A 15,091-nucleotide genomic window follows, 5' to 3' on the forward strand; every position below is an offset into this window, starting at 1 on the left:
CAGTCCTATGTAACACCACAGATAACCCAGTGATAGCTTTAAGTACAGATAATGTAGTAGATGTCACCTGCAGTCCTATGTAACACCAAGGATATCCATGTGCCGTCAGACTCTCGACCTGCGGTGATTATTTCTATGGTTTGGAGCGGATGTTTGTGGTTTTGGGTCAGTAAAGTTCCAGGATTGTGGAGGAGGGAGAATGAAGCAGACGCTGCAGTGAGCCCACCCGTGTACAATGTTGGGGTCTCAGATGACTACGTGCCGAGTCCTCTGGCCATGGAGGGCTCCGTCCTCCACAGGGATTTCAGTTTTCTCCACTTTCCCAGTAATCTGACTTTGGGTATAATTTGCACGTTTTCCGCCTTCTCCTGAATGTCATTTTCTACAATAAATTATTTTTTTCACTTATTCTTTGTCCAATAATGAGATAAATAAAAATGGCTTCTGATGTTTTATTTCTGACAAAATAAATCTTTGTACAATTTGCTCTCCACCCTCCTGACGCAGAGCGACGGCACCGCTCCTGCACACGGCTCATGGGCCGCCGCCGCCACGACGGCAGGAAGCAATTACTTTTGCGCCACGAGACATAATTCTATCCGAGTGCAGAGTCTCATTCCCAGACTAGAAAAATACACACAGAGCAACAAAGAGGAACGTCCACATCCCTCCGAAAATAAACAGCCCTCTGATCTCCGGAGAGGCGTGCAGACAGCAGTCGCTGGCACCGGATCCCCGCCGACAGGTCAGGAAACCGGAGAGCGAGGTATTCAGAGGCATCACATGTACAGTCAGATCACCACACCTTTATATAGCGATTTATAGGTCAGAGCTACATAGAATTGTCAGAAAATTGCACTATCCTCCAATCACATCCAGAGCTGCCGCAGAATCCGGCAGAAATGTACCATTGTGTCAGTAGATCTGAGCGGAAAGAACGGAAGTGACCGCCAAGAAACCTCAGGCACTGCTTTACCATTTTCACCATCTCAGCTTGCTGCCAGTAAGTGTTATTCTTACTTGCATTCAGAGGTCTAACACTTCTCACAGCTGAGGGTCTGTTACCATGTATCCAGTCCGGACAATCCTCTACAGCCAGATACATATTAGCACCGGGACCCCCTGTGGTTCTGATAAACCAAAGACCACCATAGGATAGACCTACAAGGTTGCTGGGTCCTAAAAGGCAGCAGGTTTACGGGTCCTATAAAAACCGCGTCAATGACAGGCGTCAGTCTGGAAACAAGAGGTTTGTGTAGACTGGTTACATTGTAACGAACACTCAGCTGTGAAATGGCTGCAGGATTTAGAAAGTTGCTAATCACTGACAGCAAGCAGAGCTCCAAGAAAACGGTGAAGACTTCAGGACATGATGATGAATTTCCTTCTGGGATCCGCTTGGTCTACCTCCATCCGGACCCAATGCCTCGGATGTGGTTTTTGTGCAGCGCCACGTCCCCTGCCAGAGATTGCACCAGTGTCAGCCATGATGTTGGCATCGCTCCTGCCCGGTGGTCTGATGCTGCCAGCGTTAATCCTCCGGGCAGCAGCGCCATCACTCCGCTTACTTCCTCACTTTAGAATAATCCTGCTTCCTGTAGTAGTCATCATCCTCCTCCGATTCCTCATCACTATCGTCCTCATCATCCACATGCTGCTGTCTCTTCACGGTGCTCGCCAGGCTCTGCAAGAGAGGTCGCAGGATGATCACAGCTCTAAAACCACAGCTCCCATTATATCCCGACAGGTGCAGCCACTTTATAATTCTGCTTCATCTGGTCTCCAGTCACATCCAAAGCTGCATCCAGAATTCTGCTGGTTTCCAGAGAGCAGCGGCTAATGGCTGCTCAGATTGCACCGGTCACATGTCTGGCCGCAGAATGTGCAGCCAGTGGGATATTTTTGTTTAATGCAGCTCTGGCTGTGACTGGAGTAGAAGACAACATATCTTGTATTACTCTTATATTCTCTAAATAATGGAAGGAAAAAAAACCCACTTCTGTATATAAAGTACACAGGGTTTCGATGATTTTTGCAGTCAGTCGCCATAGTGACAAGTCTGCATCGGAGCTGCATACCCAAAACGGGAGATTTATTTGTATTGGAGCAAATAACAAACCTGGAGGTGTCTAATTAGAGTTTATGATGACAGAAAAGCTGCTGAGAATAAGCAAAATGCCCCGAGCAGACCCTGGTGCCGCCTTCCTGCTCCGCGGTGCCGCACGATATTACAAGCCACCAGTGCAGCGTCTGACAGCGACTCAATCATTTCCATGCATCCGCTGATCTCCGGCCCTCAGCGTGTGAGCAGTAATTACACTCAGCGTGCAGTCGCTTCCACACCAGCGAATCTGCCACCGTCCTGCGTCTTTGTCTTGCCTCTTGCGGCTTCACGCTGGGCGCCGCCAATTCTCGGTCGCACTTTTTTTTTTTTAATTTCCTGAAACCCTTCTCACTTACCGGCGCAGTGATTCATGATTATTACCGTCCTTAGGGGAAAAGTCAGGAAATGTCGGCACTTTTTTTTTTTTTTAAACCCTTCAATAGCTGCCTTTTGGAGTAAACCAGATCTACAGAAAAGCTGGGTGACAACCAGTGCACACACCAAGTTGTCAGCCCTCTTTCCCAGGCTCCTACATGTCACAGCAGTATCACTTTATGGCCGGCAATGTAGGTGCTGTACTGGTGCCCATGGTGGTTCCAATATTATTCAGCTTTGCCGTTCAGAGGTCTAGGAAAGCTGAGTGCTACCCTTGAACCTGTATCATGTGGCAATCATAGTCACCCTGCTTTCCCAGGTTCCTGCACGGCTTAGTGTTCGGCTATATTTCCACCCATTATAGCCCACATTGTGGCGGCCACCCAGCTTTCCCAGTAACAGATATATGCCACCATCTCACCGTGCTGCTCGTGTGCCACGTCGTGGAGGAGGAGATGTTGGTGGCAGGGACGGGTCGAGCATCCTGGGTCCCGGTGTTTATATGAATCTTTGACCGAAAGTCCTGAAAAACAAAGGAAGAGATTAATCTCCACCATCCCGAGCCGTGCGGGAACCCTCATCATTCGCAGCCGACTGTCGTCACCTCCATGTCTCTCTCCAGGTCGCAGTCCTGCAGCCGGTGGAAGGCGTTGGTATAAACCTCCAGAGCTCGGCCGTGAAAGATCATCTCAACCGTCAGGAAATCAGAGAAGATTTTCTAGATGAAAGAAAAGGTTTCAATGTTTCCTAAAATAATAAAATTCCCCTTCTGCTCGGTCGATTGAGACCCCCATAGCTCCAGCAGTGTCAGTCATCACTGCCGAGTGAAGGTTCGATTGATCAATCTCTAAAGGAAGGTAATTACGTAGCGCTGATGGTTTCCCTTAGAAACAGTCAGCATATCCGCTTCTCCCGGTCATCACTCGTTACCTGCAGGTCTTTCATTTTCTGCTGCTGGAAGTTATCGATCACCTCCTCCAGCTGCTGGGTGGTGCGCGCCGCGTCCACGGAGGCTTTCTGGACACTGGACTCTGCCTGAGAAGGAAAGGAAACGGTGGATGGACGGCAAAAGTACGACTGCCCGACACCCGAGGGCCTGCAAACGCTGCAAAACCAAGGAAAGGCCCAGGTTATACCGGCTGTACATGCATCGTTATATACAGGAGATGCCCAGGTTATATCGGCTGTACATATATAATTATATAAGGAGAACACCCAGGTTATACCGGCTGTACATATATAATTATATAAGGAGAACACCCAGGTTATACCGGCTGTACATATACAATTATAAAAGGAGAACACCCAGGTTATACCGGCTGTACATATATCTTTATTTTCTTATTTTTATTTTTTTTTATATAGCGCTAACATATTCTGCAGCGCTTTACAGTTTTGCACACATTATGATCACTGTCCCCAATGGGGCTCACAATCTAAATTCCCTATCTGTATGTCTTTGGAATGTGGGAGGAAACCGGAGTGCCCAGAGGAAACCCACGCAAATATAATTATATAAGGAGAACACCCAGGTTATACCAGCTGTACATATATAATTATATACAGGAGATGCCCAGGTTAATACCGGCTGTTAGACAAATATATATATATATATATATTTGTCTAAGGGGTACTTCCGTCTTTCTGTCAGCCGTCACGGAAATCCCGCGTCGCTGATTGGTCTCGCCAGCTGCCTGTCATGGCTGCCGCGACCAATCAGCGACGGGCACAGTCCGATTAGTCCCTCCCTACTCCTCTGCAGTCAGTGCCCGGTGCCCGCTCCATACTCCCCTCCAGTCACCGCAAACACGGGGTTAATGCCAGCGGTAGCGGACCGCGTTATGCCGCGGGTAACGCACTCAGTTATCGCTGCTATTAACCCTGTGTGTCCCCAACTTTTTACTATTGATGCTGCCTATGCAGCATCAATAGTAAAAAGATGTAATGATAAAAATAATAATTAAAAAAACCCTGCTATTCTCACCCTCCGTAGTCCGCCCAGGCGCGCGTGGCTGCCGCCATCTTCCGTTCCCAGAGATGCATTGCGAAATTACCCAGAAGACTTAGCGGTCTCCCGAGACCGCTAAGTCATGTGGGTAATTTCGCAATGCATCCTGGGAACGGAAGATGGCGGCAGCCGCGCGCGCACCGCCAGAGCTTCGCTGGATCCCAGCGGGTGAGTATATAACTATTTTTTATTTTAATTAATTTTTTTCTTTTTAAACAGGGATATGGTGCCCACACTGCTGTATACGTGTACATATATAATTATATACAGGAGATGCCCAGGTTATACCAGCTGTACATATAGAATTATATAAGGAGAACACCCAGGTTATACCAGCATGCCTCGGATCACTAAATACTAGATTATAACGCAAGTGATGGTGATGGCCGCCGGCGCTGTGCTGTAAATGTCTGGTGTTCTTGTCTCATGAATTATCGGAGAAGCGATGTACATAAGAATATGAGAATCCGGAGCAGCGCTGGTAATGCAGCCGTGTACGTGTGATGCGATTACACAGAGCCTGTTTGTACCAAGGGAATAACTTTTTCTCTCATTTCTAAATGCTGTGAACTCTTGTTATCATTGTAAGGCGACCTGGAAAATATACTGCAGATATTACAGTCTGACCACCAGGACCACCGATCTATGGAAGGGAGGCCCCACAGGCTGGAGGCATCTTTATGTCCATTTTTACTTTACTCCAATGTATAAGAAAAAAATGAAGAATTCTGCAAGTGTTGGGTGGCTTTATTCATACAACCCCCATGGTAGTTGTACAGTTACAAGCCATAGCCCTGGGCTTAGTCTGATCCTACTCTCATGCTTTATATCCTTACATTTTTATACCATTTTCTTGATCCCTGCCTGGAAGGAGATCAGCTTTACAGGTAATGCCCACTGAGCTCTGAACCTGCAGCTCCACAAGCAGCACATAAGAAAATGCAGGTCCTCAAAGTAAAAGGTGCAAAACTGGTATCCGTGTCATGTCTAAGATAGGAGGAGTAAAGTCCTAGATCACCGAGAGGGGGAACACTTACAGGTAATGCCCACTGAGCTCTGAACCTGCAGCAACAAAGAAACACGTCAAAGAATTCTGGTCCTCAAAGCAATAATGAAATCCCAACCATGTCTGTGAGAGAAATCTGGGGAGCCCTCAACATGCAGCTCCTCAAGCAGGTGGTGAGAGAATCTAGGTGGTATAGGAGGGTAAAACCACAGGCATATAGGCAGCAGCACAGAGATTGGCCCAGAGATTGAGCAGATTCACAGGTAACACCCACCAAGCTCTGAACCGGCAGCTCCACAAGCAGCATGGCAAAGGCAGTAAAAACAAAAGCAGTGATCAGGCAAACTACAGCGCCAAATCTTGAACCAACAGCCGCAGGCCAAATCATTTTCACAGCTTCCTTTATATAACATTTCCGGTTGGTGTTAATTCCGCCATATTGTTTCTCTTTACATTAAGTGCAATACTGAAAAGTTGTGAAAGTGATGACTGGGGGGGGGGGGGGGTCAAACATCCACGTCAGAGACCTCCAAGCTGCGCCTCTCCAGCTGAGAATGGCAGCCACAACTGATAGAGTCACAGCTTGTCCTCTACATATCTACAGCACTGACAGAATGTGACAGCTGGAATAAGTAAGTCATGCCATACAGATGCAATAACCTGCTGACTGTCTGCAGTGCCCCCCGCTGACTGTCTGCAGTGCCCCTTAGGACACCAGGTCATCATTATGGACGTGACTTAGATCAGACGTGCTGCACTTGGCGCAGGTTACCTTGTTTTGGACATCACTGGAAGACTGAAAAGTAACACAAAAGGACAAAAATGAGGAGTGTGAATACTATGAATTTACACTCTAAAGTCCCTAAAATCATGGACTGAGCTGTAAGGAGTGCCCCCCTTCTAGGTGGCGGTGCTGTGGAGGAGCGGCTTACAACCACCAATTAAATGCTAGAATACCGACAGCTGAAATCAGATTGGATGCTTCAGACAGCTCCCACACTTCTCTGCGCTAGTTTTAGTACCGGAGGTTTGCGGAACCTCACACCTCTCTGGAATCACCTCCAGGACGACACTTTACGGTTTTCTTATTTCTGTTTTGTGTTCTATAAGCAGAGGCTAGAAATGTCAGTGAAGGATTTGCGCGTATACATATGCTCCAATATCGCTAAATGCCTTCTACATACAGTGCATCTATTTATGTACTGTCCCTTTAAATGAAGTTTATATTATCGTTACAGCTGTAAAGTGTCTGATAATAGCCGGGAAATTAAAGGTGACTCATGGCAGCGAGGATCCCTGTACTGCGGGTGAAGCATCGGCACATTGGCCGATAATGGAAATGTAACAAGCTGGAGATTAGGAGCCAGCGATAATTTACTATTATCGGGTAATTCTCACTCGCTTGGTCTCATGTTCCAGCGGCAGTGAGGTCAACGCCAAGAAAGAAACCGTATTATCTACCGGGGATTCATCCGAAATAACTCGCCATCCTGTGTGTGCTGGAAAAGGGATAGAAAGGGGCGAAGCTCACCTTATACCGGCTGTACATATATAATTATACACAGGAGATGCCCAGGTTATACCATCTGTACATATATAGTTATACACAGGAGATGTCCGGGTTATACCAGCTGTTCATAATTATATACAGGCGAAGCCCAGGTTATACCGGCTGTTCATATATAATTTTATACAGGAGATGCCCAGGTTATACTGGCTGTACATATATAATTATATACAGGAGATGCCCAGGTTACAGCAGCTGTACATATATAATTATATACAGGAGATGCCCATGTTATACCGGCTGTACATATATAATTATATACAGGAGATGCCCAGGTTATACCATCTGTACATATATAATTATATACAGGAGATGCCCAGGTTATACCATCTGTACATACATAATTATATACAGGAGATGCCCGGGTTATACCATCTGTACATATATAATTATATACAGGAGATGCCCAGGTTATACCGGCTGTACATACATAATTATATGCAGGAGATGCCCAGGTTATACTGGCTGTACATATATAATTATATACAGGAGATGCCAGGTTATACCAGCTGCACATATATAATTATATACAGGAGATGACCAGGTTATACCAGCTGCACATATATAATTATATACAGGAGATTCCCAGGTTATACCATCTGTACATATATAATTATATACAGGAGATGACCAGGTTATACCAGCTGCACATATATAATTATATACAGGAGATTCCCAGGTTATACTAGCTGTATATAAGAAGGTGCAGTTCTAAATGGTAGAAGAACATTATACTTTCTCTTACTCATCCTGTGGACACGTAGACTCCAGGCCATGTAGGAAGGCTGCGGACTCCCCCAGGAGCTGACAATCTCCCCAGGACAGGTCGTCTCTTACCTGTTCATCCGACATCACTCTGTATTAGACACTCACCTGGGACTGGATGATGGAGTCAAGGAGCAAATCACCTCTAATTTCTCCCCTAAGGAGATCTGAACCTTTAGTGAAGGACATGAAGACCACCCACTACAAATGCTTAACCCCTAACCCAGGGGTCCCCAACCCGTAGCTCGTGAGCCACATGTGGCTCGCCTGCTCCTGAGCTCCTGACATGTGGCTCGCCTGCTCCTGACATGTGGCTCGCCAACGGTCACAGAAAAAAAAGTTCCCAGGGAGCCGTCCCACTGCCTGTAATACCTGCCCCGGGACGGCATCAGCACCCAGGCAAGTGCCGCGACCCTGGACCCCCCTGCCTGCTCCGAGCCCCGGCACTTGCGATACTTACCTCTCCCGATTCCAGCGCTGCAGCGTCTTCCATCCTCCGACTGACGTTCAGGTCAGAGGGCGTGATGACATCACCAGTGTGCGCCCTCTGCCTGAGCAGTCACAGCACAGAGAGCAGGAAGACGTCGGCGGTGAGGAGTCCAGAGGAGCGTCAAGCAACGAGAGGTGAGTATTTCATTTATTATTTATTTTTTAATATTTGGAGCAATATATGGGGACCATCAGAAGGGGCCCATATATGGAGCATTATATGGGGCTAATTCTATATGGAGCATCTTATGGGGCCAATAATATAGGGAGCATCTTATGGGGCCAATTCTATATGGAGCTTCTTATGGGGCCAATTCTATAGGGAGCATCTTATGGGGCCAATTCTATATGGAGCTTCTTATGGGGCCAATTCTATATGGAGCTTCTTATGGGGCCAATTCTATATGGAGCTTCTTATGGGGCCAATTCTATATGGAGCTTCTTATGGGGCCAATTCTATATGGAGCTTCTTATGGGGCCAATTCTATATGGAGCTTCTTATGGGGCCAATTCTATATGGAGCATCTAATGGGGCCTATTCTATATGGAGCAGTATATGGGGCCAATAATATATGAAGCATCTTATGGGACTGTTAAAGGGTATTGACTTTTAAGATTGCTACTTCCAATAGGTGGCACTAGAGTTCAGTTCCTCTTTGACTAAGCAATTTGCATAACAATAATGTAAAATACATAAGGCTAGAGTGAAAGTGAAAATCTGCATGTTATCATTTGTGCCTTCTCTAGGTTTTTCTATGACTTTATCTGCTTTGTGGCTCTCGACCAACTTTCATAGCGGAATGTGGCTCTCAAGGCAAGAAAGGTTGGGGACCCCTGCCCTAACAGTCATGTGATTCGCGGGTCACTGGCGTGTTGTCATGACAACCTGAGGTCTCCTGGAGACCCCTCTATGGTTGTCAGTGTAGGCTTGCTGCGAGCGCCACCCAATGGTCGGCGCTCATAGCAAGTGAGTAAATCTATATAGGAGCGATCTGAACATCGCCTATATGTAGCAAAGCTGATCAGGCTATGGCAGCTTCTAGCCTCCCATGGAGACTATTGAAGCATGCCAATAATTAAAAAGTGTTTAAAAATATATATAAAAAAATATAAAAGTTACAATCACCCCACTTTTGCCCCATTCAAAATAAAATAAGATCAAACCTACACATTTGGAATCGCCGTGTTCAGAATCGCACGATCAATAAAAAAAATTAACCTGATCGCTAAACGGCATAGTGATAAAGTCAAAACGCCAAAAATACATTTTTTTGGGTGACATTGCATTAAAATGCAATAACGGGCGATCAAAAGAACGTATCTGCACCAACATAAAATTAAAAACGTCAGCTCGGCACGCAAAAAATAAGCCCTCACCCAACTCCCGATCACGAAAAATGGAGACGCTACGGGTATCAGACAATAGCACAATTTTTTTTTTTTTTTAAACAAAGTTTGGAATTTTTTTTCACCACAGACACCAAACATGTCTAGGTTCTTTTTTAACTATGAACTCGTAATGACCTGGAGAATCATAATGGCAGCTCAGTTTTAGCATTTAGTAAACCTAGCAAAAAAGCCAAAACAAAAAACAAGTGTGGGATTGCACTTTTTTTTGCAATCTCACAGCACTTAGAATTTGTATCCCATTTTCTAGTACAAAACATGGTAAAACCAATGAAGTAATTCAAAAGTACAACTCTTCCCGCAAAACATGAGCCCCCACACAGCCATATTGACGGAAAAATAAAAAAAGTTATGGCTCTGGGAAGAAGAAGAGTGAAAATGCAAAAATGCAAAACTGAAAAAAGCTCTGGGGGTTAAGGGGTTATTATTCTGCTACCTGTGCAGAATCATCATCCATAGGCCACCTGAGTTGGGCCCCAAACCGTGAAGGGCCACATGGAGGGGTCTATGGTCAGACGTGGTGGCTAAGGTTCTATAATGCAGACTCTGCAGGAGGCAAAACAGAATAAAAGGTTCAAGTCAAGAAGAGCTGAAAGCCTGGCGGCTATACGCAGTTACTGTATGTCGTGTATACAAACCCTGGGCATACATATATCTATAGGTGAACAGTGTCTGGAGAACTACAAGTCTCATGACACTGCAGATTGCATTTGGCCGCAGTGCTGCTCTAATTTCTAATGTTACATCGTAGCATGTACAGGATACAATCATGTGACGGTCAGACGGCGCCCTGTGCCGCAACTTCTCCAACTTCTGCAGCTCTTTTATCTCCTTGTTCCTCACACTGTTGAATTTCTTTATTTCTGCCTGAGAAAAGGAAGACGAAAAAGAGGTAGAAAGTTTGGAATATGAACAGAAGTAGAAAAGAAGAAAAATAAATTAATAAATAAAATAAATAAATAAATAAATAATGAGAACAAACAATATGAGGAAGGATGAAAAAAAGGAGGGAACAGGGCAAGAAGAGGAGAATGGAAAAAGAGAAGGACAAAAATAAGAAAGTCCAGGAAAAGCAGGAAGGAAGAGTTATAAAAAAAAAAAAAAGGAGGGGGGACAAAGAATAGAAGGGCAACAGAAAAGAAAATGCAAGAGAGAAAGAGTAAGACGCGAAAGGCAGAAAGAAGAAAGGAAGAATAGGAATACGGAAGTGGAGATGGAGGAAGACGAGTAGGGAGAAGAAAAAAAAAGATGAAAAAGTGCGTATGAAAGAAAAAGATAAGGGCAGAAGTAGGAAAACAAGAGGCAGAAAAGGGAGAAGAAGGAAGGAAGAAGAGGATGGAGAAGAAGGAGGAAGAAGAGGTGAAAAGGATGGAGATGATGGGAAGAGGAGAAAGAAGGAAGAATTGTGAGGAGGAGGAGCAAGAGAAAGAAAAGGGTTATTCCTCTGTGTGATGTAATATCCGTGTCCAGATACAATGTAACAGATGACACTTCAGATACAGGACATATACAGATTCTTACCCGTTTGTCCTTTATTAGGGGTCCGTATGCTTTCAGTGGGTTCACAACTTTGGTTTCTAGTCTCTCCACCTACAGAGCAGAGAATACTGTGATGACACAGGGAAGGGTCCGACAAAGGTCTGGGCACAATGGGGTCTGCAACATTCACTGGTCAAAGTCTAAATCTGAACAGTAACTTCAGGAAAGGGCCCCAAACTGTGCCCTTCTGCACTTGCGGGCCCCACGTTAGACGGATGTGAGTTTTGCACGTTTAGGGCTTTGATCCCCCCCTTAATATTGGGAGTAAGTAGCCTACAGGTAATCAGTATTCCTGGCGATAGGATACAGATATGTATTGGCCAAATATTAGCTTATTGCTTCATTATGGCTGCCATGAAACGCGCCCAATAACCAGCGCATTTCACCAACGCCATCCAATCACAATGTCTCTCGGGCGCCTCCACCTCCTCGCAGGCGGCACCACACCACTGCTCGTCTCTATACATCCCACTCGTTTCACTCCATCCGCCAGGATGTAATGCAACGGGCCTTATTGATGATCTGGACATGACCGGGCCGCAGAACCCTCCCCAGTGATCAGCAGCCAGCAATTAACGAGTAAATCATTAGCTCGCTGGCGGTCTTGTTTCCAGGAATACTGGCTAATTAAGAAGGTTGCGAGGCTGCCCTCACCTCTGCGCCCGGCCCTCCTTCCTGTCGAGAGATCATTTAGCTGCCAGCGGGTTTGATTCATTAACGCGCTTCTGTGTTTCAAATTACCCAGCAAAGGTCATTGTGCGGCAGGCAGGAGCTGAAATCATTACATGCAGATTATGGCTTTGAGGATTAAGGAGCTCCGAGTATGGAGATGAGACTCCGGGAGACGATTGCAGCGACGCGCTCTGGTAATTGAGGTGCGCAGACATAACCGCGTTCTGATTTTGGATGGATCTTTGCTTGCCCAGTTCACCCCTAACTGCAGCAGCGGACCACACCCGGCACCCCATGACCATAACATACTGATACGGCGTGCAGTAATAAATGATGTGCGACAGCAAACCAGCAGCCGATCTGTACTGCCACATGGGGATGGCCGCTACCACCCATAATGACCGGCTGCAACAATCACCGGTGCCTCTTCTGGATCTACAGGATTATAAAAACATGGAACTTTCTTCCCAAAGTAGACCTGCTCCACCTACAGGTTGTGTCCGGTATTGCAGCTCAGCTCCATTGAAGTAAATGGGGTACAGCTGCAATACCCCCACAACCTGTAGAGACAAGTGGCGCTGAATTCACAGGGTTATGGACAGTACCTAATTGATGGCACGCCCCCGATTGGTGGACTGATTAAATGGTTTGCTTTGGGGTCTACCACGGGCACAGCTATGGGGGGTTGCAGAAGCTGCAGAGGCCGGGGGACCCCAAGGCTTTTCTGCCACAGTAGTTGGGGTGCCTAGAACAGATTTTGCATTGGGCTCCAGAAAGTTAACGCTACCCTAATATCTTTAGGGATTTACTACCGGGGCTCGATTATTTATTCTACTCCCTTATATAGCGCCATCATATTCCGCAGCGCTGTACAGACATCATCACGCTACATTTCCCATCAGTCTGTATCTGGCGTGTAGAAGAAAATCCACGCAAACACGGGGAGAACAGGCATATTCCTGAAGTGGACTTTGGTGGGATTGCAGCCCAGGGTCCCAGTGATGCAAAGCAACAGTGCTAACCACTGAGCCACCCTGCTGGCAGCACAGTGCTAACCACTGAGCCACCCTGCTGGCAGCACAGTGCTAACCACTGAGCCACCCTGCTGGCAGCACAGTGCTAACCACTGAGCCACCCTGCTGGCAGCACAGTGCTAACCACTGAGCCACCCTGCTGGCAGCACAGTGCTAACCACTGAGCCACCCTGCTGGCAGCACAGTGCTAACCACTGAGCCACCCACACTTCTGACCATATTGCAGCATTAGATGGGGCCATATAAATTCATCTAGCATCACAGGAACCCACGTGATATCTGCACACACGAGACCTACCTGAGCGTGTCTGTAGTCCTGGATCTTCGCCATCTCCTCCGCCATGTTTTTCATGGCGCTCCTCAGTTCAGGGTTCTCCGTGTTTCCGAAGTCGATGAGCTGTTTGACGAGTTCGTCCGCCTTGTCCCGCAGTTTGGCTGTTTTGCGGGTATATGAGGCCAGTATGGAGCAAAACTGTCCAAAATAATGCTCCGCGTTGGACACCGTGGTCTCCATGATTTTGACCTGAGCATCTCTGCGGAAAGAGAGGGAAGGATTAGAGAGCGTTTCCCCCAATACTCAGTATACCCCAAGGCTGCAGAGCGTAAAGGGTTAAGGTTAAAGGTACAAGGCGTATAGCGCCCCTCTGTGTCTAACCAAGGAATCGGTTCTCGGACTGCACCTTCCTGCCTGCAGACGACACAATTATCAGCGGTGATAACGACCCGCACAGAACGCCATTATCGGAAATTACAGGCCTCGCCGATACTCGAGACGAGCCGTACGGACAGGAGTGTGACGGATTCTGGGGGCACCTTCAGCAATATTACCCGACCCCTGTTCACAAATGTGCCTTTCCTTCTATACAATAAACTGGTTAAGGAGATAATGCCACATTTACTGACAAGGGCAGCAAGTGCCACCAGGGACCCACCAGTGAATTTTCCGGCTTCCCCGACGGCCAGTCCGAGCCCGTGTACAGCTGGAGGGTGCACAGAGTGGGATGGGACCCTCAGGTCCAGCTAGTCTGTAAATGGGACTTATAGAACATATATGAGCCGGTGCCGCTTATCTCTGGGGGGAGCAAACAATCAATAGTGGAGGAATTGAGGCGTGAAAACATCTGCAGCTTTGGAATTGATCTGTACAGACATTAATAACTGACTGCTGTCAGTGAATGGAAAAAATAAAAAAAACAAAAACAAACTTTGTTTACATCCAAGTAATACATGAAAAACAAACCCCCAGCTGAGAAGTATCAGGGAGGCACAAAGCCTGATACATTGTAACAAAATGTCAGCACAGAAGAGAGATTCGTGGATTAGAGGATGTTCAGATCATTGTCCGCACAGATATATCTTTATTGCGGACCCCCAGAGCTGTCACCAGAGGCAACAACCCTGGAAATCTGCCTCCAGGACACGGTGTGCCAGGCTGGAGGTAGTGGTGACAGCACAGAGGGTCCATCTCACCTGGACAGCACGATGTTCATCCTGGGGGTCTGTGCTGTGATGTGGGGGAGCAGGATGGAGGCCTCTCCTGCAGTGGGGGCTCAGTGTCTTCCTGCTGCAGCTGCTCTTCTTCTGCAGCGTCTCTCCTGCTCCATAGTAACCAACAACACAGGAGAGGCCTGGAGGAAACACAGTCTCCAGGGGCAGCACACCCAGCTCATCAGCAGGGAGGGGCCCAAACACCAGCTGGCCCTTTAAATGCTTCAGAGCCCAGCAACTAGGAACAAAGCTAAAGAGGCAGAAAAGGGGTTAACTCAGCGGCAATGAAATGTATCCAATTGTGTATAGAGGAGGGGAAGCAGCACAGAGGATTAGATACAGCAGACAAAGTGTGAACCTGTCTGCTGAGCTGTGTATCTAATCCTATCCTGTGTGATACTAACTGCTGAGCTGTGTATCTAATCCTCTCCTGTGTGATACTGTCTGCTGAGCCATGTATCTAATCCTATCCTGTGTGATACTGACTGCTGAGCCGTGTATCTAATCCTATCCTGTGTGATATTGACTTCTGAGCTGTGTATCTAATCCTCTCCTGTGTGATACTGACTGCTGAGCTGTGTATCTAATCCTCTCCTGTGTGATACTGACTGCTGAGCTGTGTATCTAATCCTATCCT

General features: G+C 46.8%; 2 protein-coding genes across 2 annotated transcripts in view; one reads left to right on the forward strand and one right to left on the reverse strand.

Annotated features, from left to right (window-relative positions):
• The window catches only part of KIAA0513 (KIAA0513 ortholog), a 485,188-nt gene that overhangs the window by 185,808 nt on the left and 284,289 nt on the right, over positions 1-15,091 (forward strand). The gene's annotated exons all lie outside the window — the stretch shown is intronic.
• CIBAR2 (CBY1 interacting BAR domain containing 2) lies at positions 439-14,636 on the reverse strand. The gene is made up of 9 exons (XM_077288838.1): positions 14,437-14,636; positions 13,265-13,499; positions 11,243-11,311; positions 10,487-10,588; positions 7,934-7,939; positions 3,410-3,514; positions 3,084-3,197; positions 2,901-3,002; positions 439-1,684 (listed from the first exon to the last, which is right to left on the reverse strand). The coding sequence occupies exons 1-9, from the start codon at positions 14,454-14,456 to the stop codon at positions 1,565-1,567; spliced, it is 873 nt and encodes a 290-aa protein (XP_077144953.1). The 5' UTR covers positions 14,457-14,636; the 3' UTR covers positions 439-1,564.

The sequence above is a fragment of the Ranitomeya variabilis genome, chromosome 2, assembly GCF_051348905.1.
Source record: "Ranitomeya variabilis isolate aRanVar5 chromosome 2, aRanVar5.hap1, whole genome shotgun sequence".
In the NCBI taxonomy this organism is placed as follows: Eukaryota; Metazoa; Chordata; class Amphibia; order Anura; family Dendrobatidae; genus Ranitomeya; species Ranitomeya variabilis.

What these genes read in the sequence shown, in the direction of transcription:
- CIBAR2 (XM_077288838.1), bottom strand. Translation starts at nt 14,456, where the DNA reads ATGAACATCGTGCTGTCCAG. An exon ending in AGGACTACAGACACGCTCAG is followed by an intron (nt 11,312 to 13,264) that starts GTAGGTCTCGTG and finishes TCTGCTCTGTAG; the next exon opens with GTGGAGAGACTAGAAACCAA. An exon ending in CCCTAATAAAGGACAAACGG is followed by an intron (nt 10,589 to 11,242) that starts GTAAGAATCTGT and finishes TCCTTTTCTCAG; the next exon opens with GCAGAAATAAAGAAATTCAA.